Below are 27,459 nucleotides of genomic sequence, written 5' to 3' on the forward strand. Positions count from 1 at the left end.
GCTTGAGCAGAGATGGGGAATGCCTGACAGGGGCTGCTACACCCCAGCAAGATGGACCCTGGTTGCAGTCCCCCACTGGGAGGTAGGGGATTAAACACCCTCCCTGCTGCCTTGGCCTCAGGGGATCATACCAGGCCACGCCTCTGTCCCCACTCCTGAGCAGAGGGGTAGGGCCAGCCCTGCTGTCTGGAGCAAAGAACCCATTTCAGCCCAGGGCTGCAGAGAATGCTGGGATGCTGGGGGTCTCTGGTTTAACTTAAACCAGGAAGGGGTCTGGGACAAAAGTTGTGTTAACCGGTTTGACCCAAATCAGTTAAGTCTGACGATACATTCAACCAGGTTTATCTTAAACCAGTTTTGGGCAGTTTGAAACTGGTTTATGTGCACTGAACTTATGTTCTGTTACAGGTTTAACCCAGTTTCTGATCACTTAAACTAGTTTAAGAGATAGGGTCAGAGACCCATAGCCAATGAGACTTGAGCCCATACTGAAATGCCTTGCTAATCTCAATGTCCTCTACTCAAATAACATTTGTCTTCATTGTTGTACAGGCAGCTTGAGGAGTCATTAGCTCCAGCTGTTTCATTTTGCATCCATATAAATTATTCTCTAGAAAGAAGCAGCAACTTCTACAAGGCCATATAACAGTGAGCCTGGGGTAGGACTGTGCAAAACTTCGGTCACTGATTTGATTCAGCAGAGATTCAGCCCAATTTGATGGCCGAATCTCTGAATCCAGATCAAATCAGGAGACCCTTTAATCTCTCTGAACCAAATTGGAACCCTCCGAATAGATTCAGAGAGATTCAATGATTTGGACACAGACACGGCTTTAAATGTTTTTTCTACATACCTCAAGGTACCCAGCAGCTTGTGAATGCTGAGATTCTGGGGTAGATGGAATGTCCCACAGGAGCGCAGGGGGGTCCCCAACTTGCTCAGCAGCAGACCCAGAAGTAGACCAGAAGCACTTCTGGTCCACGTCCAGGTCCACCAGGGAGCACACAGGGGACCCTCCCCCAACTCCCTGGCTTGGCAACTGGTGCCTCCTTGGTCTGTGTGGGCACCCAGGGTCCCCCCGCAACCAATCGTTGAGTCGGGGGGGGTCCCCTGTGCTCTCGGCGGTGGAGCCAGAAGTGGACCAGCAGTACTTATGGTTCACTTCTGGGTTCACTGCCAAGCACATGGCAGGGCCTCTTGCGCTCCTGTGGAATGCTGCATCTGCCCCACCATCTTAGCATTCACAAGCTGTGCCTGGTACCTCGAGGTATGCAGATAAAACATTTAAAGCTGTGTCTATGGCCAAACAGATGATTCTCCAAATCATCATCGTATCTTCAGATTCAGATTCAGCCGAATCGAAGCAGGGCAGTGATCCAAATCAATGAATCAAATCACTGTCCCCAATTCAGGCCAAATCCAAATTGAATACAGCCCATTTTGCATACCCCTAGCCTAGGGCTCCTGTTACTTTAAGGGAAAAACAGCAGCAGCAGGATCCTCAAGTGGGGAAACCCATTTGTTATGAGGTACAGACAAGCAGCTCCCCAGGGATTTATAGGTTATGAGTGCATAGTGCAGGGCTGGCTGCTCTGTAATAGTATAACAGGGTGGAGCCATGCATAGGAGACAAAACACTGCTACAGCAGGTAGGCTGCAACAATAAGCTGCCCTGGAGTTAAGCCAAGCCTAAGTAGAAAAAACCTGCAAGTAGCTGGCTGGGGAAGCCACATGACCAGAAAGGGTCAAGGCCTATGAGGCACATAAGCCCAAGGCCTGATTCAGAGCAGTCAGTCTAACCCTGGAGACTGAAGGTAGAAGAACTCTGCAGAGAGATGGCTGTGGCTGAATGCCTAACTGAGATCTGGCTATGCTGGAGAACAGCAAGTAAGGGTCTGGAAGCTGGCAGGAGACGAGGGTCCAGGCTGAGCAGAGGTTTTGGTATACTGCTAGTAGACTACATGTTTAGTTATAGTTAGGTTGCTTACATCTTCCATTTAAGTTTTAACCAGCGGTTTGGGTTAGGACTATCAGCAGCAAGAGGAGGTCCCAGTACTATCACAGAGGCTCAGTGAGGCTTGAGCCTGCCAGAGGCAAGGAACAAGCTACAGTGTAGCCCGGGAGAGTGAGAACCAGGACCAGGCGCCTAGGGACGGAGGGAGAGAGACAGAGACAGCATCAGGGCCCCAGTGCCCTAGAGAGGTGGAACTGGGGCCAAAGGCCCAGTGCCTGAGACAGGCAGAGATAGGGTCAGAGACCCAGCACCTGAGAGGCCAAGAGACAGGGCCAGGGCCTGAGAAGGGCAGGACAAGAAGACATAGAGGCTTGGAGAGGCATGAGACTGAACTCAAGCCAAGAGCGCACTGAAATGATTGATTGGAAATGCCTGTGAGGTATGGGCAGGCCTGTAGGGGAAATCAGAGGCCGTGAATAGCCTGTGAATAGCCCATAAGGCAATGAGTGCCCTGGGGGCATGGATGAGCTAGACAGACCCACCTAATGGGAGGGGTAAATAGGGATCAGCAGGGTCCAAGAAGGAACTGCTGGCAGGAAGACATACCAAGGCTCACTCTAGGAATGAAAAAGGAGGGCAGCCTCCCTTTTCAATCTAACCAAGTACCTCAAGGCATGGCAGGTGGGAGAAAAGGGCGGGTACCCTAGAGCAGGGGAGGGCAGTTATTTCAGGTGGAGGGCCGCTCACTGAGTTTTGGCAAGCCGTTGAGGGCTGCATGACAGGCAGCCAGGGGCAGATAAATATTAATTTTCTAAATTTTGTAGGGGCCCCATAGGCCAGACAGAATGGCCGGGTGGGCCGCATCTGGTCCAGGGACCACATTTTGCTCGCCCCTGCCCTAGAGCCAGAGCAGTGCAAGAGTTGCAAGGCCACCAGGGGGCATTACAGCCATGCCTGGGACTTTTGGTCCTGTTACAGGCCATTGCTCCAGTCTTGAATTGTGGGGAACAAGTTAGCAAACCTTTGTCATGAGTCTTTTAAAATGCGATGGTTAACCATTTATGAAATCTCACCTGGGAGGCTGTAGTTCAGTATGTAACAGGAGAAAGCATTAGCTGCAGTGTTCATATCCTAGATCAGAGAAATCATGTCGGACACTTCTGTTGAACCATGGAAGCCAATTTTGGAGCCTAAATATAGTATAGTTTCTCCCTTTGCTGCATTTATTTCCCCATTCAGATCACCCTTTTGTAACTGATGCAGTGCTCCATGTGTTTCTCTTCTAGTTATTAGATTTGATTTGGGTCCTAAATACTTTCGTAAAACTCTGATTTAAAAGTCTTTGCTGTGATTTGAGCTTCCAGTTCATCCTCTCATTGTACATTTGAAGTAGGGTTTCCAGATGTTGTCTGCTACCCTGTGCACCATTCTGGTAACCTGTTAGTGATCCTCAGCATCTCTGACAGGTGATTATCAATTACTTGTTCTGCAAGTGCTTAATGAAGGGATTGGGAAAGACAAGCCCCACCAGGTGTTTATACAATAACTCCTGATTGTGTGGTAATCCCCCTCTATCCCCCTTGTTGAAAAGAAAACAAGCATCAGTCTTCAAACTGATCAACGAAGCTTGTATCTACCAGTTTTTCCAGTCAATTATTGAGCTCAATCATTTCTGAATCTCTCATTCTCCCAAATAGGATATCAGTATTTATCATGAAAGAATGATGCATTAGATAAGGCTTATATGCGGTGCAAAGGGGCTTTTCTTTTGCAGGCAAAGCTTCTATGTGTAAATACATTGCAACAGTGAGCCATTAGTCCATTCCTTCTTATTATATAGTGCATGTTAATATTTATCACAAAAAAAATTAAATTTGGCAGAATATGGCTGGTTTCAGAATAAGATTTAGAAAAATACTGTTTAACAAACAATATCCCTTCTTTAAAAGACTCTTACAAATCATTCTTTCTCTCTCTCTGTTGCAGGAGGTTGGAAGCATTATTGGAAAGGTCAGTAATTTACTTTTTTTGATTTCACGTCACAATATTTTATATCAATTGGCCATGGCCATATGGACTAACTTTTTTTTTCTATTGCTTTAATAGAAAGGAGAAACAGTTAAGAAGATGAGGGAGGAGGTAAGATGTAAACTTTGATATCTTTACTTTTATTTCTTCCTATTTTAGAGAACATAGCAATGTAGCATAGCAACATGTACATGGAACAAGAGTGCCACCAGGTGACTGGCAAGATAAAGATAAGCTCCTTATTATAATCCTTAATTTAATACATAAATATACAAGCCTAAATAACCTACATTTTTGTTAATATGGGTTTCCCCTAAAGCCATCTTCAGTTTTTCTATTTCCTTTAAAAGATACTAACAATAGATCATTTCTCTCATGATACATTTGCAGCTCTATGGCCCCCTCTAAAAGTTACAGGTATCACACAATTAACTGGTTATTAACCTTAAGACTAGTTACACGTGCAAAGTACTTATCACACAATAAAAAGCTCCAACCAGCTACAAAGTTAGACCTCAAAAATGTGTATTAACTTAATAGCTGGTTGTGTTGAGCTTTAATTTGCACATGTAGCAGGGTCTCCACTGCAACTGGCAGCCCCATCAGCTGACAGGGTTCCCAGGCTCAGAGGTGCACCATGCCCAGCATGAAACCCCCAAGCCTTGGGGATCATGGCAGCTGCAATCACCCAGGCCTGAGGGCTTCACACACCCCTGAGCCTTGGAAACCATGGCAGCTGCGATCACCCAGCCCCAGTTGTGCGTGGGTCACCCTTGCAGCTGGGAGTCCCTCAACTGAGGTGGGCTCCCAGCTGCAGGAGCTTGCTTCTTGCCAGTGTGCAGGGGGAGTCCAGTCTTGGGCTCCCCCTGCACCAGCAATAAGGTTGATGGGATCTCATGTGTGATCCTACAGTCATACCTCCTGCCATACACACATGGCATGGCAGGAGGTGTGATTGTGTGGATCACACATTAGATGTCCTCCCACCTTTACCTGCATGTGTAGAGGGGGGCTACTGAATCAGGGGAGCAGGTAGCCAGTTGGACTCTATATCACAGAAACACAAAGGCCTGATTACAGCACAATCTTGGGACACCAAGATTGGGCCAGAGCCAGAACTAGAAGCAGTGTAACCACAGTAGTGTAGCACTGCACATGAACCAGTTTTCTATTATCCTGGGCACACTAACGTAGTAGTAATGCTTCCAGTTAGTGCAGAACTAACATCTCTCACCAGGAGTGTCTCATCACCAGGGATCGGGGTTTTGTCTTTCTCATGAAAAAACAGAAAAAAACCATGGATTTCCCCTTTACCCCTTTAGAGAGAAATGAAGATTTTTCATTTTAACAGATAAACACGTGGATTTTGCTCTTTCACAAAGAGCCCTTTGTAGGCTGGCAGAGTTCCAGGCTGCAAGGGGCTGGGGGGGATCAGGAGGAGGATGATCAGGCAGGGGGTGCCATGTGTATGTAACATATGGCTGCCAGACAGCCTGGAGAGAAGATCCTGCAGGTAAGTCTGGGGTGAGGGGAGGGGAATATGGGCTGCCATAGGAAGGGAGGGCTGAGGCTGGGGCTGGGCTACTGCCCACCTGGAGAATACATGGGGCTTGGGGCCCAGGGCTACTGCAGGGCTGGGGGCTGTGGCTTGGGAGTGAGGGGGCTGGACCTGTGTCCTGCTAAGCAAAGGGGGCAGAGGAAGTTCTGATTTTCAATGATAAAAAATCCAAAATCAAATGCCAAAATATACAGGTACTTAAAATTTATTTTACTGTAGTGATTGAGACACTGGTAGGCTTCCAAGTTGCTTTAAAATTACAAATATATCAATAAAACATTGTGTTCAATTGATACCTATACCCATAGTGGTGTTTCATTTTAATTGTGAATTTTATGGGTTTTATCAGAGAATTTGCAATTTTTTATATCAGGGAAAACCAGGATCCCTACTCATCAGTGTTCCTGTGTACTTAGGAGCCACCTTAAAAAAAAAAAAAGAAAAAAAGGACTAACGGAAATGGAGATTCAAAACACCCCAGTCAGCAGCTGTCTAATTTCATTAGACAGTTCCCTTTTTAATATGAAATGCCCCTGGGGATGTGCAGTTCAACCTTGTATGCCTACGCAGCACTGCCCTGGTCTGAGCATTTAGCCCCCTGTTGAGCCTCATTCACCTCCAGAACCCAGGCATTGTGGCATGTGAGAACCCTAAGGGGCCAAAGATGCTTTGATCATATCTAATGCATGCTGACAGCCCTGAGTTTAGCACACAGCACAGCAGCCATGGTCACTTTAATTTACAAAATTAAAGTAGTCAGTGCCAAAGGTGCCCACTTTTGATGTAGTACCTGGTGGGCAGAGCTCTCGACCAGGAAGTAAGAGACCTGAATTCTCCTTTGCCTGAGGTGATTCAAGCCCACATTTCAATTGTGTCCTGATCACTAGGCTATTCAGGAGACTGAGTGGGGGAAATGTTTTTCCATCCGTCCTGATGAAGTTAGACTGCAGTGCAGAATGGAATACGAGATGGGGAGTACCCCACTGCCAACATACATTTAACCTACAAACTGATGATTGGGGCATTTTACTGGCAACTGGGACATATAGCTTAGCTCTTCAGGCTGAGAGCGGTTTGGAACCCAGGTCCCCCATGTACCAGGCAAGCTCCCAAACCACTAATATATTGCATGTAAGATGGGCACTAGCAATATCCTGCAGAACCTTGTACTGCCGCATTGTAAAAGAGTGAGTCCTGCTCAGTTCTTTCAGTTCTTGTAGGCACTGACCATTAGGAGTGGGTTCCAGGCTCTGGACCCCAAACAGACAAGGATACCTTGCTTTCAGCCCTTACTCGGCATGTGGCTTTTTTGCATGGTGCATGCATTTACAAGGAGACTAGTTTTGGACTCCATTCTGGGGGCTACATTCCTAAAAATTAGGAACTAAAGTGCCTAATTTATAGGAACTTAAGTCTTTTATGGCATATAGCCGTCGTGGCACACCTTAATAACTCCAGACACAAGCCCAAACTGCAAAGTTTGGCTCCACATCTAAAGTTCCCAAAGTTTGGCATTAGAGGGATCCCAGGATTTATACTGCTACACTACAGAGCAAGGACAGAGTCACAAAATTCACATCTATATCCAAACTGCCTTAAAGCAGTAGAAGAGGGTGCAAAAGACCTGCTGACAGGTGACTTCACGCTTGGTGGAAGGAAAGAAGTCATCACACATGCAGAGATGTGGGGCAGAAAATTTTCCAGAAAGTTTTCCACTGATTTATTTTTCCGTGGGAAATTTCCCATTTCTAAAAACTCATTGTTTCATAAAATTTATTAGTAACTATGAATGGATGCCGTTGGCAGTTTCTAAGTTGTAATGAAAGTTTTTCAGGTGATTATCTCTAGGAGGTGTGTGAGAGAGTACGTATCTGTTTTATTGATTTGTAAACAGGAGAGTAAATACACTTACATAATAATCCAAACCAAAAATCAAGTTATGAATTCACCTAATTGGCTGTGCAATTCAAATCAAAATCAAAACTAAAACTCTAATTAATTTGTGTGTTCACTTTCAGTTCAGCAAACACAAAGAACAGTGTCTCATTTCTTTTCTTGAGCTGGGGAAGGTGGAAGTGTTTGCATAAGATCTGTTAGTTTTGTAGTGCTTTTGGTTTGAAGCAGTCATAAGAATGCCTAATCAGAAAAAAAAAACTAGTGTGGGGCATTATTATAGTGAAGTTCAAGCCACTGAAGGAAGAAAGTTGGTAGATGTAAATATTGTGGGCAGGAGTATGCTAACAATGCAACAAAATGAGGAAACAGTTAATAACATGTAGAAACTGTCCTGAAAGAGTACAAGCAATATACAGAAAGCTAATATAATGAAGTGGTGGAACAACATCATCTGAGAAAAGTCTACTTCAGGAATCCTATGTAAGTAAACAAATTAATATGTTAAACAACACACAGTATAGACTAGCATCTATAGTGTTTTAAAACGTTATAATTTTAAAAAGCTGTTAATGCAACTCTGGACTATTAATAATTTATTTATTTCAAATATTTGGCCAGTGGAAGAGGCCAGACTATACTTCCCTTTGGTTCTGCCGTCCCAGGGCAACTGAGCAGCAAGTTTAGTAGCTGAGTGCTGTTTCTGGCAGGGAGGGGGCAAGCAAGCTCCCTGCCACTTCTCCTTCTGATGGATGAGGCCAGACTAGAATGAGCTAAAATAAACATCTTTTCCCCCTTTTGCTCCAGGAACTTGGTAGCTCAGGTGAAATAGGAGATTTGCAAAAAATGGAAAATGAAAATGTTGAGCTGCCAAGTCTGGGAGAAGAAGGAGCAGGATCCTTGCTTTTGAGATCACTGTCACCAGATATGTGATCCACCATGAGTAACTGTTCAAGACAGTCACGCTTTTTTATCAAGCTTTGTGGACAAAATGTCAAAAGAAGGTCAAGGAAAAGCTGATGAGACATTAGCTTGAGCTAAATTTGCAAATGGTACACTTCTTTCCATAACTGAAAATCAATACTGGAAGGAACATTACAAACTAATTCGCCCATCATATAAGTTACCATCACATTATCACTTATCACCTTTTCTCTTAGAAAGAGGGTTTGACAGAGTTGAAACAATGATTATTCAGAGGACTGGTCAAGCAGGATCACTGACTCTGATGTCAGATGGATGGACTGATATACAAGGAAATCCTTTATTGAACGTTGTTAGCAACATCTGAACCAATATTCCTGAAAGCAATTGCTACCAAATTTTTTCTTCATAAAAGTGAATACACAGTGAAATTCCTGAGTGAAGAGATTGAAAGTGCAGGTCCCTCCAGGGTACAAGTCCTTGTAACTGATAATGTGAGTAATATGAAAGCTGCACAGCAAATATTAAAGGCGAAGTATCCTCATTTAATAGTATTTGGCTGTCTTGCTCATGGATTGACTCTTCTGGCAAAGGACATAGTAAGTGTGAATACAATGAAGACAATATTGGCAAACTGCAAAGCGATTGTGAAGTATTCAACAATCATGGTGTTGCTAATCAGACTTTGAAGAAATTACAGAAGAAGAAGCAGGGGAAGGAAAGGGCACTTCTGTTGCCAAGAGAAACTAGATGGGGCTCAGCTACAAAGTGTTCACAGAGTTTGCTGCGCCCAAAGAACTGCTTGCAGTATGCTTCAATAGATGATACAGTATCCCACATTATACCTGTGAACATTCGGAAACAGATTCTTGATAACAATGTGTTCTGGGTTTGAGTTCAAAGAGCATTCAATTTGCAACTACCAGTTTCAGCATCTATTAAGAAACTTGAAGGAGATGCACCAAGCCTTTCAAATATTCCAGAGATATTCAGACAACTGAATGAAAATCTAATTGAGCTTTTGCCTTCTTCACGTGTATCCAAAAAAGAAGTAGTAGTAAAACAAATGTTTACTAAGAGATCTGAGTTTTGGTCTCATCCTTTTCATCTGGCAGCAAACCTTTTAGATCCTCAACACAGAGGACAACGCTTATCAGAAGATGAATTATCTACTGCCCTCGATACAATTATGGAAGTAGCTAACAATGTCCCCAACTTCAGTGAAATAGATATGACGACAGACATTGCTGAGTACCGCACAAAAGAAAACTTTGGAGAAAAGACATCATTTGGTGGGTACAAGAGAATATTTCTCCTCTTACATAGCAGAAGGTACACTGTAACACCCAACTGTTGTCCAGGATTGCTCTAAGGATCCTAAGCTTTCCACCAACAGCAGTGTCTTGTGAATGGAACTGGAAGGCTTTCAGCTCAATCAAGACAAAAAGAGGAATAGACTAACAAATGAACACACTGCTAAGCTTGTTTCTTTTTCTCAAAATCTCTTGCTTCTGGCAAATCAGTCAGAAGCACAATTAGTGAAGAAGATGCAGTGTGACGATAAGTTGCCCTTGCCCATAGGCTTATTGGTAAAACCGTCCTTTGGTGAAAGAGAATGTGGTTCAAGTAGTCCTGCCTCAATCTGATTCTGAAATGGAACTAATGAGTAGTGCAAGTGATCCTACGGATAGTGACAGTGAAACTGGAAGTGCCACAATGATCTCAGTGGAAGAGAGTTAAACTCTGTTGAAGTAGATGAGGGGACAACCACAGCGTATCATGCACAGTTCTTTGGGTATGCTAAAATTAGTGTGTCAACAGTTTTCAGTGCCTTCAGCTTTTTCCTTAAATTTAAACAAACAAAGTAAGGGAAGTACATGTTATTGTGTATTGTCTTTGCATTTTTACAAGTATTCCAATAAATATAATTTCTTTTCACATAAAGCATTGATTTTTTTTAATATAACATTTAAACCACATTAAGTGTGCTGTGTTTAATTTTTTTCCTAATCAAATATTTCAGTTCAAATACTTGTGGCTATTAGGACCTAAAATTAATATGGGGGTACTTTTTTAGTTTTGTTTACTAAATATAAGTCAAATAAACATGCTAAATCAGATCACGCTCTATTTAGAGCATTGGAATATTTTCTGGAAATTTTTCCAGTTCAATATTATCTGGAAAACCTATATCTCTCCACATATGTGAGCAAAAAGAAGGGTGTCTATACACATGCTTCAATGCATTCTAATTAGAACAGGTTGGAGTAGACTCAATTAATCAAGCTTGCTACACATCTCATGTATTCAGGATCTCACATTTCAAAGTGGCAGAGGAGGCACTCGTTGATAAGCTTTAGTTAAAGCACCCCTGCAGCCATTTTGAAACTCAGGATGATGAATACACAAGATGCTGTGGCATTTTAATTAGAGCAGCTCCTGAGAGCCCTTACCCCAGACCACGTGTATAGGCATCTGAAAACTATGTCAAAACTGATATCATATAAACATCAGTCTAAGTTATCCCTCCATTCTGGCTTATAGGTTTGCTTCCCCTCATGGCTGTCTGTTCCAGACCATAGATGACCTGTCCACACTAGAGCTTCGGTCGCTGATATGATTCGGAGGAGATTCGGCCCGATTCAGGAGCTGAATCTCCAAATCCAAACTAAATCAGGAGACCCATTAATCTCTCTGAATTGAATCGGAAGCCTCCGTAAACACAGAATTATATGTTTTTTCTATTTACCTCGAGGTACCAGGGGCAGCTCATGAACGTTGAGATGGTGGAGTGGATGGAGCGCCCCCTGGCTCAGCGACCAGTGCCTCCTGGGTCTGGAGGGGCACCTGGGGTCCCTTGCAGCCGGTCGCTGAGCTGGGGTGCAGCAGCAGCTGAGGGTGGGCAGCTAGAGATGCATCAGCAGCAGGCAGATTCATTGAGTGCCTGGGGCAAGTAAAACTGACCCACTTAACCAAATCCCCCTGCCATCCAGTTTTCAGTACCCAGAGTCCTCTCCCATCCAGCAAGGTTTTGCTCAGGACACAAATCTTGTTAGCAGGGCTGTGTGAAGCTTTGGTAGCTGATTCGATTCAGAAGAGATTTGGCCCGATTTGAGGACTGAATCTCCAAATCTGAATCAAATCAGGAGACCAAGCAAAAGCTCCAAATCAATTTGAAGCGTCCGAATCAATTTGTAAAAGCTTCAGAAAAGATTCGGCTGATTTGGAGATCTGACCATTGACTAAACAGGCAGCTGACAGCTGCCTCCAGCTGGTAAATCTGTTGGGGTTGGGGGAGGAAAGGGGCATGGGGGAGGGAGATTTTGGGGCTGGGGCTGGGGCTGGGGCTGGGACAAGCTGCCCAGCTGGGGTGGAGGGGCGCATTACCCAGGGAGGGGAGCAGGGGATGCGGGCATGGCAGCACTGGGAGTGGGGGCTCTGCCCTGCTGCTGTTTGCCCAGCTGGGGCAGGGGGATGGGATGAGGGCAGGGTTCACTCCAGGCAGAAGGGGGCAAGCGGCAGCAGGACACATCCCCAACTGCCAGCACTTCTGCACCCACATCCCGTGCCCCCCAGGTCAGCTGGCAAGCGGCAGCAGGGAAGAGCCCCCACTCCCAGCACTGATGTGTGTGTGACAGCACTGGAAGCAGGGGCTATGCCTTGCTGCTGCCCAGAGCAAGCCGCGCCTGCATTATGCCCCCCATCTCTGACGCCGGCTGGGCAGGCAGCAGCAGGGCATAGCCCCCATAGCTCCCCAGATTGGGGCAGAGGCAGGCACAGCCAGAGGAGAAGCCCCCATGGCTGCCCAGCCCAGCCCCGCCCCCCACTTGACCCGGCCTTCTGGCACTTAAAAACCCCCCAAAAACCGCTTGGCACCCACACAGCAGCTACCCCAAGGAACGGTTGCAGTGCGGTTCAGCAGGGCACCGTGTGCTGTCCAGGACCTGGGGCAGCTCCACCTGTCAGCCAGAGCCCGGCAGCACTCAGGCCCAGCAACTCCAGCTCCCAAACAGCATGCAGCATCCTGCCAAGCCACACTGCACCTGCACCATGGGGCAGCTGCTGTGCAGGTGCCAGATGGTAGAGGGGCTATCCCTGCTGCCCCTCCACTATCTGGAGCCCAGGGGTGGGGCTGGTTGGGTGGGAAGATCAGGGAGTGGGGGCTATGCAGGGGGGTCTGCCATGTAGCCCCAGAGCCCCCACAGCTGCTACTACTGCCAGTGAGTGTGGGGGTATTTTTGATAATTTGTTTTTGATTCCTGGACTGCTGGGACTGTGGGGGGTGCAATCAGGAAACAGGGGCTGCATGAGGGGGCTCTGCCAGGAGGCCTCAAAGCCCCCACAGCTTCTGCTACATCCAGGAAGAGCGGGGCTGGGTTTTGGGGTTTTTTTTAAGTGCCAGGACTAGGCTGGGGCCGGGTGGGGGATGGGGCAGGGCAGCCATGGGGGCTTCTCCTGTGGCTCTCCCACCCAGGGAGAGGCAGGCACAGCCAGAGAAGCTGCCTGGCTGTGTCTGCCTCTCCCCAGCCGATCCGAATCACTGAATCTCTCCAAATCAGCACCAAATCTTCCAAAGCTGATTCAGCCGAATCAATTCAGGACAGTGATCTGAATCTCTGAATCAAATCACTGCCCTCCAAATCAGCCAAATCCAAATTGAATACTTCCCTATTCACACATGCCTACTTGTTGCTTACACCTCTGGAAATATCCATCAGCAGAGCTTCATGACAGGACAATGGTTGCCATTAGTTTGTCTTGTTAGATTTGTTTCCCCTTGTGCAGGGAAAGAAAATGCATTGAACTGGCTTATTGGAATATGTGCTTGAGTAAGAGGCAATACAGCCCAGGTCTTTCCTGACCCTTCTGGATTGCATTCTCATTTACACTGAGGTCCTTGTAAATATATTTATGTCCTCTATAAGGACTGTCTTTACACTGCCAGGGTGGCCCAAAGGGGCCCTCAGCTACATGGGAATTAAGCTCTTTGTCTCTCGCTCAGCTGTTTTCCTAATTCTTTCCAACAGGCTTTTCCTCTTCCTGTACAGGGAAATGACTGTATGCAGCAGTGTCTTAAAATTATCCAGAGTTCCTTCTTAAGTGTGTCCAGCACATGTTTGGTTACTTATTTTACGTGCATATGAATAAAAATCATCTAGAGTAATTCAGTCCAGAACAGAGGTTGACAATGTTTTCGGCAGAGTGGCAAAAACACCTGCAACCTTGTAAGATTTTGACAAGCCAGGGCAGATGGTGGGGGCGTCACAAGGGGCCTGATACTTGTTGTGGAAGTGCAGCCCTGACTCCATCCCCGCTGCTCACCCTGAGGTATGCAAGCACCTGCCCCCAGCAATGATCCAAGCCATGGCTTCATGAACTCCTGTACAGCCATTTGCAGCCACCCAGCTTCCTGCCACAGCCAGCCTAGGCTCTGGGCAGGCCCCTGCTGCCAATCACAGAGCCCTGGCTGCTCACAGCAGGTGGCAGGGAAGCTGCAAGCAGCTGTACCAGGGTCCACAGAGCCCTGGCCCAGCTCATTGTGGGCAGCAGGTGCACACATGCCTCAAGGTGGATGACAGAGAAGGGGCCAGGGCTGCAATGTCACAAGAAAAATCAGGCCCCTTGCAGCTCCCCCGCCATCCACCCTGAGGCACATGTGCTAAGCCTTCGTGTGCCACGCTCTGGTACATGTGCCGGGAGTTGCCTACCCCTGGTCCAGATTACAATATAAAACAATTACTGATGCAATATGGTGCAGGATGCTAGGAAGTAAAAAGCCAAGTGCTCCTAACTAGACATATTGTTTCCCAAGTAATTAGTTTGGCTATGGTCCAGAGATGAAGTGAATATATTTCCACAGAATTGGCTAAAAAAGAAAAATTTTACTACCCTGAATTCTCCGATTTTAGTCAGGTTTAAATAAAGCAGGAAAGAGATGGTGAGAGAAGTTATTCCATTATTGTTTGTTACTGTTGATGACACAGGTGCTGCTCACAAAGTATGTTGACAAAATCCCACTGCTGGGAGGAAGTTGAGCTCTTGATGCTTAATCATGAATGCTTGTAAAAATAGGGGGCTGGATTCAGTGATCCCGAAGCTTGTGACATTACCTTTTCTGTAAATAATCTTCAAAAATATTTATTCTTTTCAACAGAGTGGTGCTCGAATCAATATTTCAGAAGGCTCCTGCCCAGAAAGGATTGTGACAATAACAGGCCCAACAGATGCCATTTTCAAGGCTTTTTCTATGATTGCATTAAAATTTGAAGAGGTAAACTAATAAAATGTATTACCTTGTATTTTCCTGTCTTCAAGTTGTAAGACAAATATTAGTTCCGTTTTTTCTTGTGTTTGCTTTAATGCTAAATATAATTTGTTTAATGTTCTATTTGATGGCAATGAAAGTGGTTATAGTTTTATAAACGCTTTTGGCAGTAATACTAGAAGAGCAATAATGGGTCAATTTACAATCTGTTTGATCACTCCTTTTGATTTTTGCAGATTTCAGGGGAAAACAATTGCTTCTGGTAATGTGCACTAATGGTGGAAAATATGTCTTGGAAATTTCTGGTCCCATTGTGGATTTGATTTGAAAAGAATAAATGCCTAACTTTTAACAGCTTCTATGTAATTCTATCTGGTATTGATGTAATTTTTCTGTCAAAAAGCATGTACATTTCATTCAACTAGAGTCCTTTTAAAATTGCTTTAAACACAAAATATATCACCAATTACCATATTTTGATTTGATATTTTACAATCAATTAAAATGAATACACTAAGAATGAGCAAGGCAGAAAAGAACTCGTTTTACTGTTAAATTAGCACTCTCTGCATATATCTGTGTGCATCCACTGTTCTGGGCCTTCATAAACTCACTCAGGCCAAGTAGAATTAGACTTGGCCAGTATTTGGACTGCAAAACGGAAAAGCTGCATAATGCAGGAGGCTGTAATGATTCTGTAGAGGTACCCTCCTGTTGGTGGTGGTAATGCAGTGTCCCACCATGGTGTGGGGGACAGAGCCACATTTCAAGGGAAATATAAAACTGCCTGAGACTTTGGTGATTGGTAAATATTCTTGTAGCACTGTGATTAACACAGCACTGGAGAGGACCACCTAGGTCACCGAGCTCAGTCCCAAGCTACTGAAGATGATCACAACATCTAACCCCTTTTGCAAGCTGATCAAGTTCTATTTAAAACTAGTTAGGTTCTTTGCCCTCACAATAGGGAAGCTATTCAAGAACCACATTGCTATGACGCTTCTTCCAGTTTCCAACTTAGATTTATTTGTGGCTGGTTTATATCCATCAGTTCTTGGGTCAATGCTATCCTGCAGTATAAAAAGCTCTTCTCAGAAGTTTACATGCATGTTGTATTTATAGGGAGTGGTCATATCAAATCCCACTCCCAAATTCACTTTGTTAAGTGAAGCAAGCCATGCCCTTTTAATCTTCTCTTAAAAGAAAGGCTCGTCTTTCTCTTGATCATCCTAATAGCCCTTGTTGGTGCTTGCTCCAATTTGATTTTCTCTCTCTTGCGAATGAGTAGCCAGGACTGTACATAGTATTCCAGATGAACTCTCACCAGAGCCATGTAATATGTCATTAGTACTTCTCTAGCTTTACTGAAAATTAGGGCTGTGAGAAGCTTCAATCCCTGATTCGATTTAGCAGAGATTTGGTCCAATTCGGTGGCCAAATCTCTAAATCTGAATGGAATCAGGAGACTCATGAATCTCTCCAATCGAATTGGAGACCCTCTGAATTGATTTGGAAAGATTCGGCGATTCGGACGTAGACTCAGCTTTAAATGTTTTTTCTACATACCTCAAGGTACCAGGCAGCTCACAAATGCTGAGATGCTGGGCTGGGTTGAACATCCCACAGAAGTGCGGGGGGCTCCCCAGCACACTTGGCAACAGACCCAGAAGTGGACCAGAAACACTTCCAATCCACTTCCAGTTCCAACTGGTGCCTTCTCGGTCTGGGGAGGAACCTGGGGTCCCCCCGCAGACGATCGCCAAGCTGGGGGGGGTGTGGAGGGCCCCCCAGTGCACTCCCCGGCGGACCCAGAAGTAGACCAGAAGAACTTCCGGTCCACTTCCAGGTTCGCTGCTGAGCACGCAGGAGGCCCCCCGTGCGCTCCTGTGAGATGTTCCATCCGCCTCAGCATCGGAGCTTTCACAAGCCACACCTGGTACCTCGAGGTATGTAGAAAAAACATTTAAAGCCATATCTATGGCCAAATCACTGATTCTCTGGATCAGCATCAAATCTTCAGATTCGGATTCGGCCGAATCAAACTGGGGACAGTGATCCAAATCAACAAATTGAATCACTGTCCCCAATTCAGGCCGAATTCAAATTGAATATGGCCCATTTCACACACCCCTACTGGAAATGTTTCACCCCATTTCACAATTGTATCAAAATGGTGACTCATCTTCAACCTGTGATCAAGTAGCATGCCTGCCTAAGTATTTCTCTTCAGTTATTTCCAACTAGCTGATAGCTGAAATCCACATAACCAATCCTAAATTTGTGATCTTGTAGTTTAAATTATTAAATTTCATCCCATTTCTATTACTCAGGATGTCCTCAAAGTCAGTAACTCCCAATTTTAGGTTATCAGAAAATTCCATTAGGATACTCTTACTTTTTTGTTACCAGGTCAGTAATGAAAATATCAGGTAAGATCAGTCCCAATACTAAACCTTGAGGACACGCTAACAATCGTTCTCCAGACTAACAGTTTCCCTTTTAACACAACCTGTTCTCATCTTCTCTTTTGCTAATCTTTACTTCCCTTATAATTCTAATCCTAATCCCCCTCTTCCTTATTTTAATAATTTCCAATGCACACCATATCACATGCTTACTGAAGTCCAGCTGAATGAAAACCACTTCCATTACCACTTCATTATCTAGAAAATTGGATATAAAAAATCAAGTTACTCGGGTGTGAACTATGTTTGGCAAGCCCATTTTGAATTTATTCCATTTCCTTGCCTTTAATTATTTATTCCATTTCCATGTCTTTAATTAATATTTATTTCAAAATTCTGTTCTAAAATCTTGCGTATTGTTGAGATAAAATGAACAGGCTTTTTCCTCAAGGAATAAGACATTTCTACTCAATTTAAACCTCTGTAGTTTTACATTCTGCCTTTATTTCCCTTTCATTTCCATCTTTTCCTCTAAATTGTTGGATACATTTGCTATACATAGTTAAATAATTGCCATATTCCAGGGGTTGTGTGAAATACACCAAAAGTCATCTTTTGTAGTGCAACTACTCTATAGCGACTATATCTTAAAAAGTTCTGAGGAATTCCTTCAAGATGTGTATAACTCTCAAAACCCACTAAGAGCCAGGACAATGGAAAGTCACTCAACACCTCTCAAAACACGTTCAGCTCTACTCAGGATCAGGACTCTGAACTGAGATATCCTTAGTTGCTGTACCCAACAAATGGCAGGGGAGTTTGGACTTCATCATTTATTGACTTGCTTACTAGGGGATTGATTTGTCTCCTAATGTGGCAGTTATTCATCCAAAAGTTATTTGAATTCATCACAGATAGAATACCTGTGCATTTTATACTACAAAATACACATATATAGATCAAATGTAACTTGCCACTGTTAGATTTAAAAGCAGGACTCTAATGAAGTGTGCATCGTACAACCAGTGGTGTTTACTGTAGTTATTCTTAAGTTCTCTGTGGATAGAAATGGGCAGTCAGAAAATGATAACTTCTGAAGGTGTAATAGAGCACTACATCTCAGAAATAGCACATGAACTGGCTGAATGCCATGTGTGCCTCTTGTCATACATAACACATCCTTTTATTTTAGATTTTTTCACCCATCGCTTAAGAAAAACAATCATTCACGGTGTTTTTTTTCACAGTGGGCTCTGAAATATTATTATTACAGATTATTATTATATTATACTTCATAGCAGCCTAGGAGTGTGACTGTCAGCAAAAGATGAACATAGTGTTGTTGAAACTGTGATGTTCAAGGGAATATGCAAGCAGGAAAATTTGTTTGGTGATATCTTTTATTGCACCAACTATGTTGCTGGGAGAGATATTAGACAAGTTTTGGAGCACAATACTTTTATATCATGGAGTTAAACAAAAGTCAATGTTTTACCTGGGATTTAGGGTTTGTCTGTATCTGCTTTTGAGGACCTCAGGCTTTGTGCCTGAAAGCTTATCTAACACCCATAGGTGGAGGAAGAAAAAATTATTGGGGGGCAGGGCTGAGGATGCATGTGTGCCCTCTCCTCCTCTGCCATAGGTAAGTCTGTGGGAGAAGGGAGAGGGGAAAGGGCTGTGGGTGGGGTCAGGGAGTGGAGCTGGGGCAGGCCCTGCACATTTGGGGCAAGGCACAGGATGGAGCTGTGAGCAATTTACCTAGCATGGGGTGGGGGAGTGGCAGCTCCTGCTGCTGGGAGGCATGGGGGTCACGTGCCCTGGATCTGCGTGGGGCAAGAGTGGGCTGCTACTTCAGGCTCGGGATGGGGCTATGCTGGGCTCTTCCTGGCACTAGGAGTAGGGTTTGGGGGGGTTATGGTGAATTTTGGTTTGGCTGCAGCCCCTTCCCCTCTCATACCCCCCACCCCCCCAGCATCGCCACCGCCTGCCCCAAGAGCAACATGGCCCAGCTCCTGCCAGGAAGAAGTTGGTGCTCCCCCAGCCCCGGTCCACAGCGACAGCCCACACACCACATAGGTCCGGGGCACATGACCCCATGCTTCCTGGGGTGCACTTAGCAGCAGGAGCTGCGCCTCCTGGACAAGCCACTCATGGCTCAGTCCTGTGCCCTGCCCTGGCTGTGCAGCACCTGCCCCAGCCCACTCCCTCCCTCACCGCTGCCTGTGCACCCCTCCCCACCCCTGCTGCAGCCACCAGAAGCCCACAGCCATGCTGCCTTGAGGCCCTACTGCTGCCCCATATTTGGGAAGGCTGAGGCCTATAGGCCCCCCCTCCTTCTGCCACCTATGTTAACATCTCTCCCAGCTGTACAGTTTTTCCAGTAAAAGATATCACCAAACAAACCCTGCTCCTTGCACAGTTAGCAAAGGGAATGTGTGTTCATGAAATGGAGCACACAGTTCTCAGGGCATAAACTCTACTTATGCCACAGGTTACCAGAACTGCATGGTATGTCAAGGAACACAAATTCTGATTTTATGGGATGACCATTTCCCCCCTCCTCTCCCCCAAGGCAAAAGTTAACTTTAATATATATTAGGAGTTAAGATAGAAAAACAAGAGTTGTCATCATTAAAAACTTACCCTTTGCACCAGCTAACAAATGTGTAAAGATGTTAAAACTCTGTCTACATTTAAGTTGTTGCCAGCCCTGTCAATTTGTGATGGTGCAGGTGAGCTTAAAGGGAAGTGATTAAGTAGCAATAGGGTAGACTTTAGCCAGCTGACACATTTTAATACACATCTGGCCCTGTCTCCAGTACAGTTTTAAAATATGCTAGTTAAAATGTACATATTAACAACTTCAGGGGGATCAAGCATCTTTTAGGCAAGCCTGTTGTTAATAATTTAGCATTTTCATTGTGGTAGTCTCTGGAAGCCACAATGATGGACAAGACCCATGTGCTAGGTGCTTCAGAAATACATAATAGAAAGATGGGCTCTCTCTCTCTCTCTCGCTCTCTTTTTCAAAGAGCTTAGATTCTGCAGCTCCATTAACTTTAGCAGGTATTGAGTTGGATTTGAGTTGACCCAGGATCTAAACCTGGCTGCTTTAAATGTTCAGTATCTATTCACCATGTTATAGGTTTGAAGACAGCCTTTGCAGGAATTTCTTGTATGTATCCATCCCTTACTGAGATATCTAAAACTATGCCCAAGTAGCTACTATCTTGATCAGTGCAACTCAAACAATGCCCTTTTCTTAATGCCCACAGCCTCAACCAACTGATGGTTTCAGTCAGAACAAGTTATAAATTACAATGCTTCATCCTCTTTGTACAGACTGTCATCAGGAAGTTCTGTCTAACACAGTGAGATGCACTAACAGTTCTACACTGACATGTGGGTGCTCCTGTAAATACTAGTCCAGGGCTGTTTTTTGTTTTTGACATAGTGATATGTGAAATCCTCATTTCAGTGCTAAAGGTATACAACTGTCTTGGAAAGACCTGGGAGGTCACAAACAACCCAACCTTTCTAATGCCAGCATATAATCAAAATGTCTAGCCCGGTAAAAACATACATTTAAAATGGACTTTTCTATACTGTTGTTTCCTACCTAATACCCATTTATTTGCTTTCACAGTTTCTCTGCACATTAATTTCTAGGAGGTTGCTGATGAGATTATATGATCACAAGTATAGCTGAGTTTGGATCCCACCCACTAGAGGAGATCAACCCCTGGCCTGCAGGCGAGATCCAGCCCCCGGTGCTGGGTCAGCCCATCTCTGGGGCTCCCCATGGGTCTGAAGATTTGGCAGTGAGGGAGCAGTGACAGCACTTCCCTACTGCTAAATTTTTGGACCCATGGGGAGCCCTGTATGCTGGATAGTGTGACCTTAGCCACATGGTGGATCAGGCATTTAGGGTGCCACAGGGCCCAATTTCAGTACATGGGCCTCAATCCTAGCAGGCAGGGGACAGTGTGGGGCCCAAGAGCTATATCTCCATACATGTGGGCAGCCCAGGGCCCCAATCCTGGTGTGCAGGGTGGCATTGGCGATGTGTAAGGGGTACATGTGGGTGCACATGCACCCCCTAAGATTGGCTGCACACCCCCTGGAAGTGCCAGCTGAAAAACTGGAAGTGCCAGCGGAAGTGTACTTTCCGTTCCACCAGTTTTGCCACTAGTGGTTCGGGGCTTGGTGATCAGCCACTGGGGGACCCCTGCCCCCCATCAGTGATCTGGCGCCCCCCCCACCAGACTCATGAGGCACCAGTCACCCATGCAGGGTGGGGCAGGAGCAGTGCAGGGCTCTGGGGCTCAATTTCAGTGCATGGAGTAGAGCAGGATACTGGGACACAGGGCTGGCATAGGGCCCAATCTGGCCTGAGGCCTGGACCTTCACTACTCACCTGGCCTGCAGGGCCAGAAGACTGACCACTGACATACTCAAAATATTCACTTCTAACTAGAAGGGCAGGTGGGATGTAAAAGAAACAGCAAAATATCAGCATCAGCCATTGAAGTTAGAGGTGGAATCCATGTTTTAGGGCTTGGGCACACAGCAAGTTTATAGAGCAGGAAGTACTAAAAACTGTGTAAAATGAGTGAATATTTGCAAATATATGCAGAACACTTGCCCAGATTCATGAGCAAAAAAACCTCAGCCGGATATAGTATTCTAAATACGCTGTTATATTTAGCAAATAAATTACTTTACTGGCTTTCTTATCAGGTTTTAAACTGCTATTATACCCCGAGGCCAATCCTTAGCCATTTATATTGTCACAGACCAGCTGCAGATCTTATTATTATGTTTGCTGGGCCCTGACCTAAAATAGGACTCTCTAAGTAAAACTACCTTGCGTGATAAACTGACCATGAATTGTTCATTTTATCTGATGCTTTTGCTTCTGTAAAATGTTGCACTTGGTTGAAATGTTGTTACAACAGTAAAATTCCCAGTGCCCTAGATTACAGAGGCCATGCCTGGCAAGAACTGGCACCTCCACAGAGGCGCTGCTGTCATCAGGCATCACTCCATAGGCTCCACTTCACAGGCACAAATGTTCACCTTCATAGAGCAGCTTGTGGGATCATGATCTCAAGGTGGCTTGTGGAGATGGATCTGTGTGAGAAGATGAGTTTTCTTTCTCTATCTTTGTTTCTTATCAGAGTAAATTTATGAGACAGAGTAGCTTCCTGAGGACCAGGATTTGATTTTGGATTCTGAGTCCCATAGGAAGGAGTTAGCATGCTGTTTTACCACCTGTGTATAAATAAATCTAAGTTACACTTAGAATACACTTGCATATCCCATCACTAATTTCTCCTTTCTTGGTGGCTGCCCTGTCAGACACTGACACCTGATACGTCTTAGCAAAGCAAAGATACTAGTGTCAAAACTGGGTACAGGTGTTAGAAACAGCAGCACCAGTACCAAAGCCAACTCAGGTTCGTTCACATCACTCATGGTCATTAAGATCCCAGGACATTTCAATGGACAGGGGAGTATTAATCCTGGTGTTCCTGGGCAAATTACATTCTGGGAAATTACAATACCTATTTAATTGCTTCCTTCTATTCTAATTAGTCCTGATGCTTTTCTTGACCCACTATCCTAAGCTCTGGTGCACTGTTTCTAAGTACTGTTCAGCAGCAACTGTATTCTACCTTAAAGATGGGTGAAGTAATCCTTTAATTTGCAGGGGTGGGGTGCCTTAACTAGTTAATGTTTGGAAGAGCATAGAATCAGAAAATTAGGGTTGGAAAGGACCATGGCATCCAGTAACTCAATCAAGCCAGGATCACTCCTGTCTAAACCATCCTAGGCAAACATACGTTAGTGTTTGTCTAACCTATTCTAAAACTGTACAAAAAACTTTCTTGCACAACTACCAGACACAATTCCTGACAACATCAAAAAATACCCAAACTTGCCACAACTAAAGCAGGGGGATGAGGGCACTGTAAGTATCTTGCACTACAAGAAGAGGAAGTAGGTTGCTGAGAGCTCCAAGGAAGAGGACCGTGCTCCCTGCTACAGAGGAAGGCAAAACACTGCACAGTCCATGCCAGCCTCAGCATGCAGTAAGATTCCTTTTAATCCCAAATAGGTTGTCAGTCTGACCCTGGATGAGCAAGAACCTGTAGCCAGGAACCTCTGTTTTGCTAAGTCCCAGCAAGACAATTGGTACAGCCCAGTCAAAATCTCCAGCCTTGCCTGCAGCCAACACCTAGGGCATTTGTACATGTGACACCATTGCCATGGACACATGATGAAAATGTCACTTTTTGTGGCTTAATGGCATCACGCTGTACACATGCAAGAGGAGGGAAGACTGCCTGGGCAACCCTAGGGGGCACCTAATGTGTCTGAAAAAAAAAAACTTTGCCCATATCAATAGGAAGGAAAAATAATCCTTCTTGGCCCCAAGCAGCAGCAAAAACATCTGGGAAGAACCAAATACTCTCCATTCTACAGCAGAATTCTTCTCATGATCTCCAAGAGATGGATGTGTGTGTGAGGGTCTCCTGGGCTTCCAGCTGTTGCTCTTCCAGCTGTTGCTCTTCACAGTATACGCCAAGCATTACTACTCCTAAATTATCTCTGATTAATAAGTGTCCAACATCTTCTTGAAAATGTCCAGTGAAGGAAATTACACAACTTCCCTAGGCAGTGTATTCCACTGTTTCCCACTTCTAACAATGACCTTTCTCCTCATATCCAATCCAAACATACTTTGCTGCAATTTTAAACCATTGCTACATGTCCTGTCTGCAGTGAGGTAGAAAAGGTTTTCTTTATAGCAGCCCTTCAGATATTTGGAAACTGCTGTTATGTCCCCTCTTAACTGCCTTTTTCTGTAAGATGAACATGCTTATTTCTCTCCCCTTTTCCTCATTTGACTTGCCTTCCATGGACATTATCATTGTTGTCACTCACCTTTGGACCCTCTCTAACTCTCCTATGCTTCAGTGGGGCACAGGACCATGCACAATATTCTAGATGAGGCCTAACCAGCGCCTGTAGAGTAACGCTATCACCTCACCAGTCTCACACCTAATATTCTTGATGGTGCATGTTGCAATTTTCTGATGAAAGATATTACAAAAATCTGAAGTAGCTTGTATGGCTTCTTACACAATCTCCAGGATTTTGAAATTCTTGCATTAGTATCCCATTTGTACACCAGGAAGATGAGAGTTATGATTTCATTTGTAAGGAAAGTACAGGAGGGAGAAAATTTTGCAGCTGCAAGTGAGTTTGAACTAGCAAAGCACATTTGACACATGTGAAGCTACAGCAACTGGTAAAGCACTGAGATGCTCATTGAAGGATACAGTATAATCTCATTGATTTGATTAGATTAGCTGAATGGGTAGTTAGGGATCTGCAGACAATTATTAGGACTAACTACAATTGAATACTTGGGTGATAGATCTCACAGGAAATAATTTACAAAATATTAAGTAGCACTGAAAATGCTTAAAACCTGGCAGCAATATGGGAGTTAAATCTCAGAAGCACCAAAATATTTATCCAAATAATGGATAATTCTAGTTCTGTCATGTTTGTTGCTTAATGTTTTTCGTTGCTTCTTTGTGGTTTCCTTTCTAAACTGTCCCTTTGCATTAAAAGTGCTAGGAAGCACAATGTGCTTCAGTAGCTGATGAGACACCGTGTTTGTGCCAACATCTTGTAGTATGTGCTATCAGGAGTGCTCCACTGCCACAGTTTTCTCATGAAGTTCATGCTTCTGGTGTGTCAGCATCAGAGCTGCCTGCCTTATTTGCTATAAAACATGATTAGTTTCAAGCTCGCCACTTCTCTGAGCACAGCTTAAGTACTTACCATGAGTCTCTTAAAACTTAAGAGGAATGACAAATCCTCTGCTAATTCTTCTTGACATTGTCATTACAGGACATAAATGCTTCAATGACAAACAGCACAGTGACAAGCAAACCACCTGTGACGCTGCGGCTTGTTGTCCCTGCAAGTCAGTGTGGGTCCCTTATAGGGAAAGGCGGCTCCAAAATCAAAGAAATCAGGGAGGTAAGTTGTCAGACTCTGGGTGAGCATGCTAAGTAACTGTGTGGCTCCATGTCCCAATGTAGCTGTTTAAAGAGGGTGTTTTAGGAATACAAACGCATGGCCCAGTTACTCAAGAATATGAGGAAGTTGAAAGTAAATTTATTCCAGAGAACATTATTCTAGTGCAGTGGTCTCCAAACGTTTTTGATCACGCACCCCTAATATATGTATGTTTATAGAAATAGAAATAGAAGTTCTAATATTTTCTTCCTGCACCCCAATGGATCGTCTTGCGCACCACTTTGGAGAACACTGTTCCAGTGTACATGTTGTGTCCCATACCACCATCAGCTTTGCTCTGGGTGCATCTACATGAGATGTTTACCAATTGAGTAGTCTAATTAGCTCTGCAGTAAACATCTTGGCATCTACATGTGCAGGGCTGTTACGTAAAGTAATTAACTTTGCGGCAAGGTAGTACTTGTAAATGTAAGTACCACTCTGTTGCAGAGCTTTTTACTCCGCAAAAACACACGTGTAGACACTGACACAGCTTGCTGGGGCACAAGTGTGCTTCAGTGCGGGGGCTACCATCCAGCTAGCTCTTTACTAGAGCACCTTTGTGTCCCAGCCAGCCCCTTCTCAGCACACTGAGCTGAATCAGAGCAGCCCTGGGCTTGCAGGCTGACTCCCCAGGCCTCCTGCCAGCCAGGGCTGTTCCAACCCAGTTCAATGTGCTAGGTAAATATGCATATGTAAATGCAGTGCCCAGGAGCAATAAACTGGCATGATAAGCACCAGAGTTTATTGCATTGTATTAATATGCATGTGTAGACATACCCTCTAAGAGCCACATGCCCAATGCAAACCAGTTCCCCCACCACCTGCTATCAAGTCACAGCTACTTCTAGCAGTCAACTTGGCTGGGTTTGTTGCGTGTTTTCTTCTTACTACAGAATATGGTGTAGACTCTTACTACAGAGATTTCACTGGGGGGTAAAATCCTGGGTAAATTACTCTGAAGTAAATGTGTCATGTGTCTACACCGAAAGTTATTACATTGTATTAATAAGAGTATTTGCTGAATATAATGCTCAGGGGGAAAAATCAGTGAATGACAACAAGGAGACAAACACATCTATAATCTCCGGCCTTCATTAAACCAAAGAATATACAGTGAAATGTAAACAGAATTGTGTGTCCTGTGGTACAGTTAACCCTTTAAAAAGTAATGAATGCTTAGGGAACAGATCCATTTTAGGAGAAGAAAGAAATAAGATGCCATGTTGCAAAGGGCTAGTTTAACAGAAGAATTGTTTCTTTAAGTTTCTTTCTAGGTGTTAAAAAATAATCCAGAAATACCTCAAACCATCCATGTCTGAAGTGTTGCTTATCATTTCCAAATCTGCACATTTCAGTCACAACCTCTTTAGCCAGAAAGCACCAAGTAGCAAAAAGGGACACTTGTCAAGGTTATTAGGCCCAAAATTTGACACACTTTTTTATTCTTCAGTTGGTTTCCTAACCTGTATTTCCACACTCTTCCAGTTCACCCTAGCTCTAATCTTACAACTTCACAAGTAGCTTAATTTCACATATACTCACCCTGGGAAACTAATATAAACATTTTAAAATCAAATCTCGTTCTTGGGACATCCACTCAACATTAAATATACTATGCAGTAACGAACATTCCTCTAACCACAAAATGCCAAGATAGTTGTGCAATATCAATTTTAAAAATTATATAGTAATACACCAATACAATACATGCAATTCAGACAAAGTTGTGGCAGAATATTTTGAAAATGGGACAAATAAAAAAATATATCCCTTCTAGGGGAGGGTTGTACCTAGATATGAAGAATTTTTTTCAGAAAAAGGAATTTCCATCCTGTGAAAAACTCCAATATTTCTGCATTTGTTTAGTCCTTAATCAGGACAAAGTATAGCAGCAATCTTAAAAATTAAAAAAAGAGAGGAAAGTCACAGAATTTTCAATTTGGAAATTTTTATTAGGATGAAAAATTTTCTTTCTAAAATGCTGTTTCAAAATAGACTGTCTTGTTTGTTTTTGAACTTGACTATAAATCAATAAAAAACTCAATGAAATATTTGCTCACGAAAGTTATGAAACTGCATAGATCATTGGGAATACTTTTTCCATTGCAATTTTTCAGTGAAAAATATTTGGACAGAATATTTTCTCTCTCTCATATTGAAAAATGCTCTTGTATTAAAGTGTTTGGCACTGGGAAAGAGTGAAAACATTTCTTTACAGATTGCACTGGTTGAATTCAACGTATTGTTTTGACCTTTAAAACAGTAAGAGCCAAATTCAGTTCAAATTGGTAAACCAAGGGTGACATTTTATTCGTTCCTGATTGTCTG

General features: G+C 44.1%; 1 protein-coding gene across 3 annotated transcripts in view; it reads left to right on the forward strand.

The window, feature by feature from the left end:
- The window catches only part of LOC149864300 (poly(rC)-binding protein 3-like), an 895,303-nt gene that overhangs the window by 824,182 nt on the left and 43,662 nt on the right, over positions 1 to 27,459 (forward strand). For all 3 annotated transcript variants that reach the window (XM_090049189.1, XM_090049191.1, XM_090049188.1), the window contains 4 exons: positions 3,942 to 3,965; positions 4,062 to 4,094; positions 14,513 to 14,629; positions 24,958 to 25,089. In XM_090049189.1, coding sequence (XP_089905315.1) covers positions 3,942 to 3,965; positions 4,062 to 4,094; positions 14,513 to 14,629; positions 24,958 to 25,089 — 306 coding nt within the window. The remainder of the gene's footprint in view (positions 1 to 3,941; positions 3,966 to 4,061; positions 4,095 to 14,512; positions 14,630 to 24,957; positions 25,090 to 27,459) is intronic.

This window comes from Crocodylus siamensis, chromosome 5 (genome assembly GCF_052110815.1).
Source record: "Crocodylus siamensis isolate JL-2025a chromosome 5, ASM5211081v1, whole genome shotgun sequence".
NCBI lineage: Eukaryota > Metazoa > Chordata > Crocodylia > Crocodylidae > Crocodylus > Crocodylus siamensis.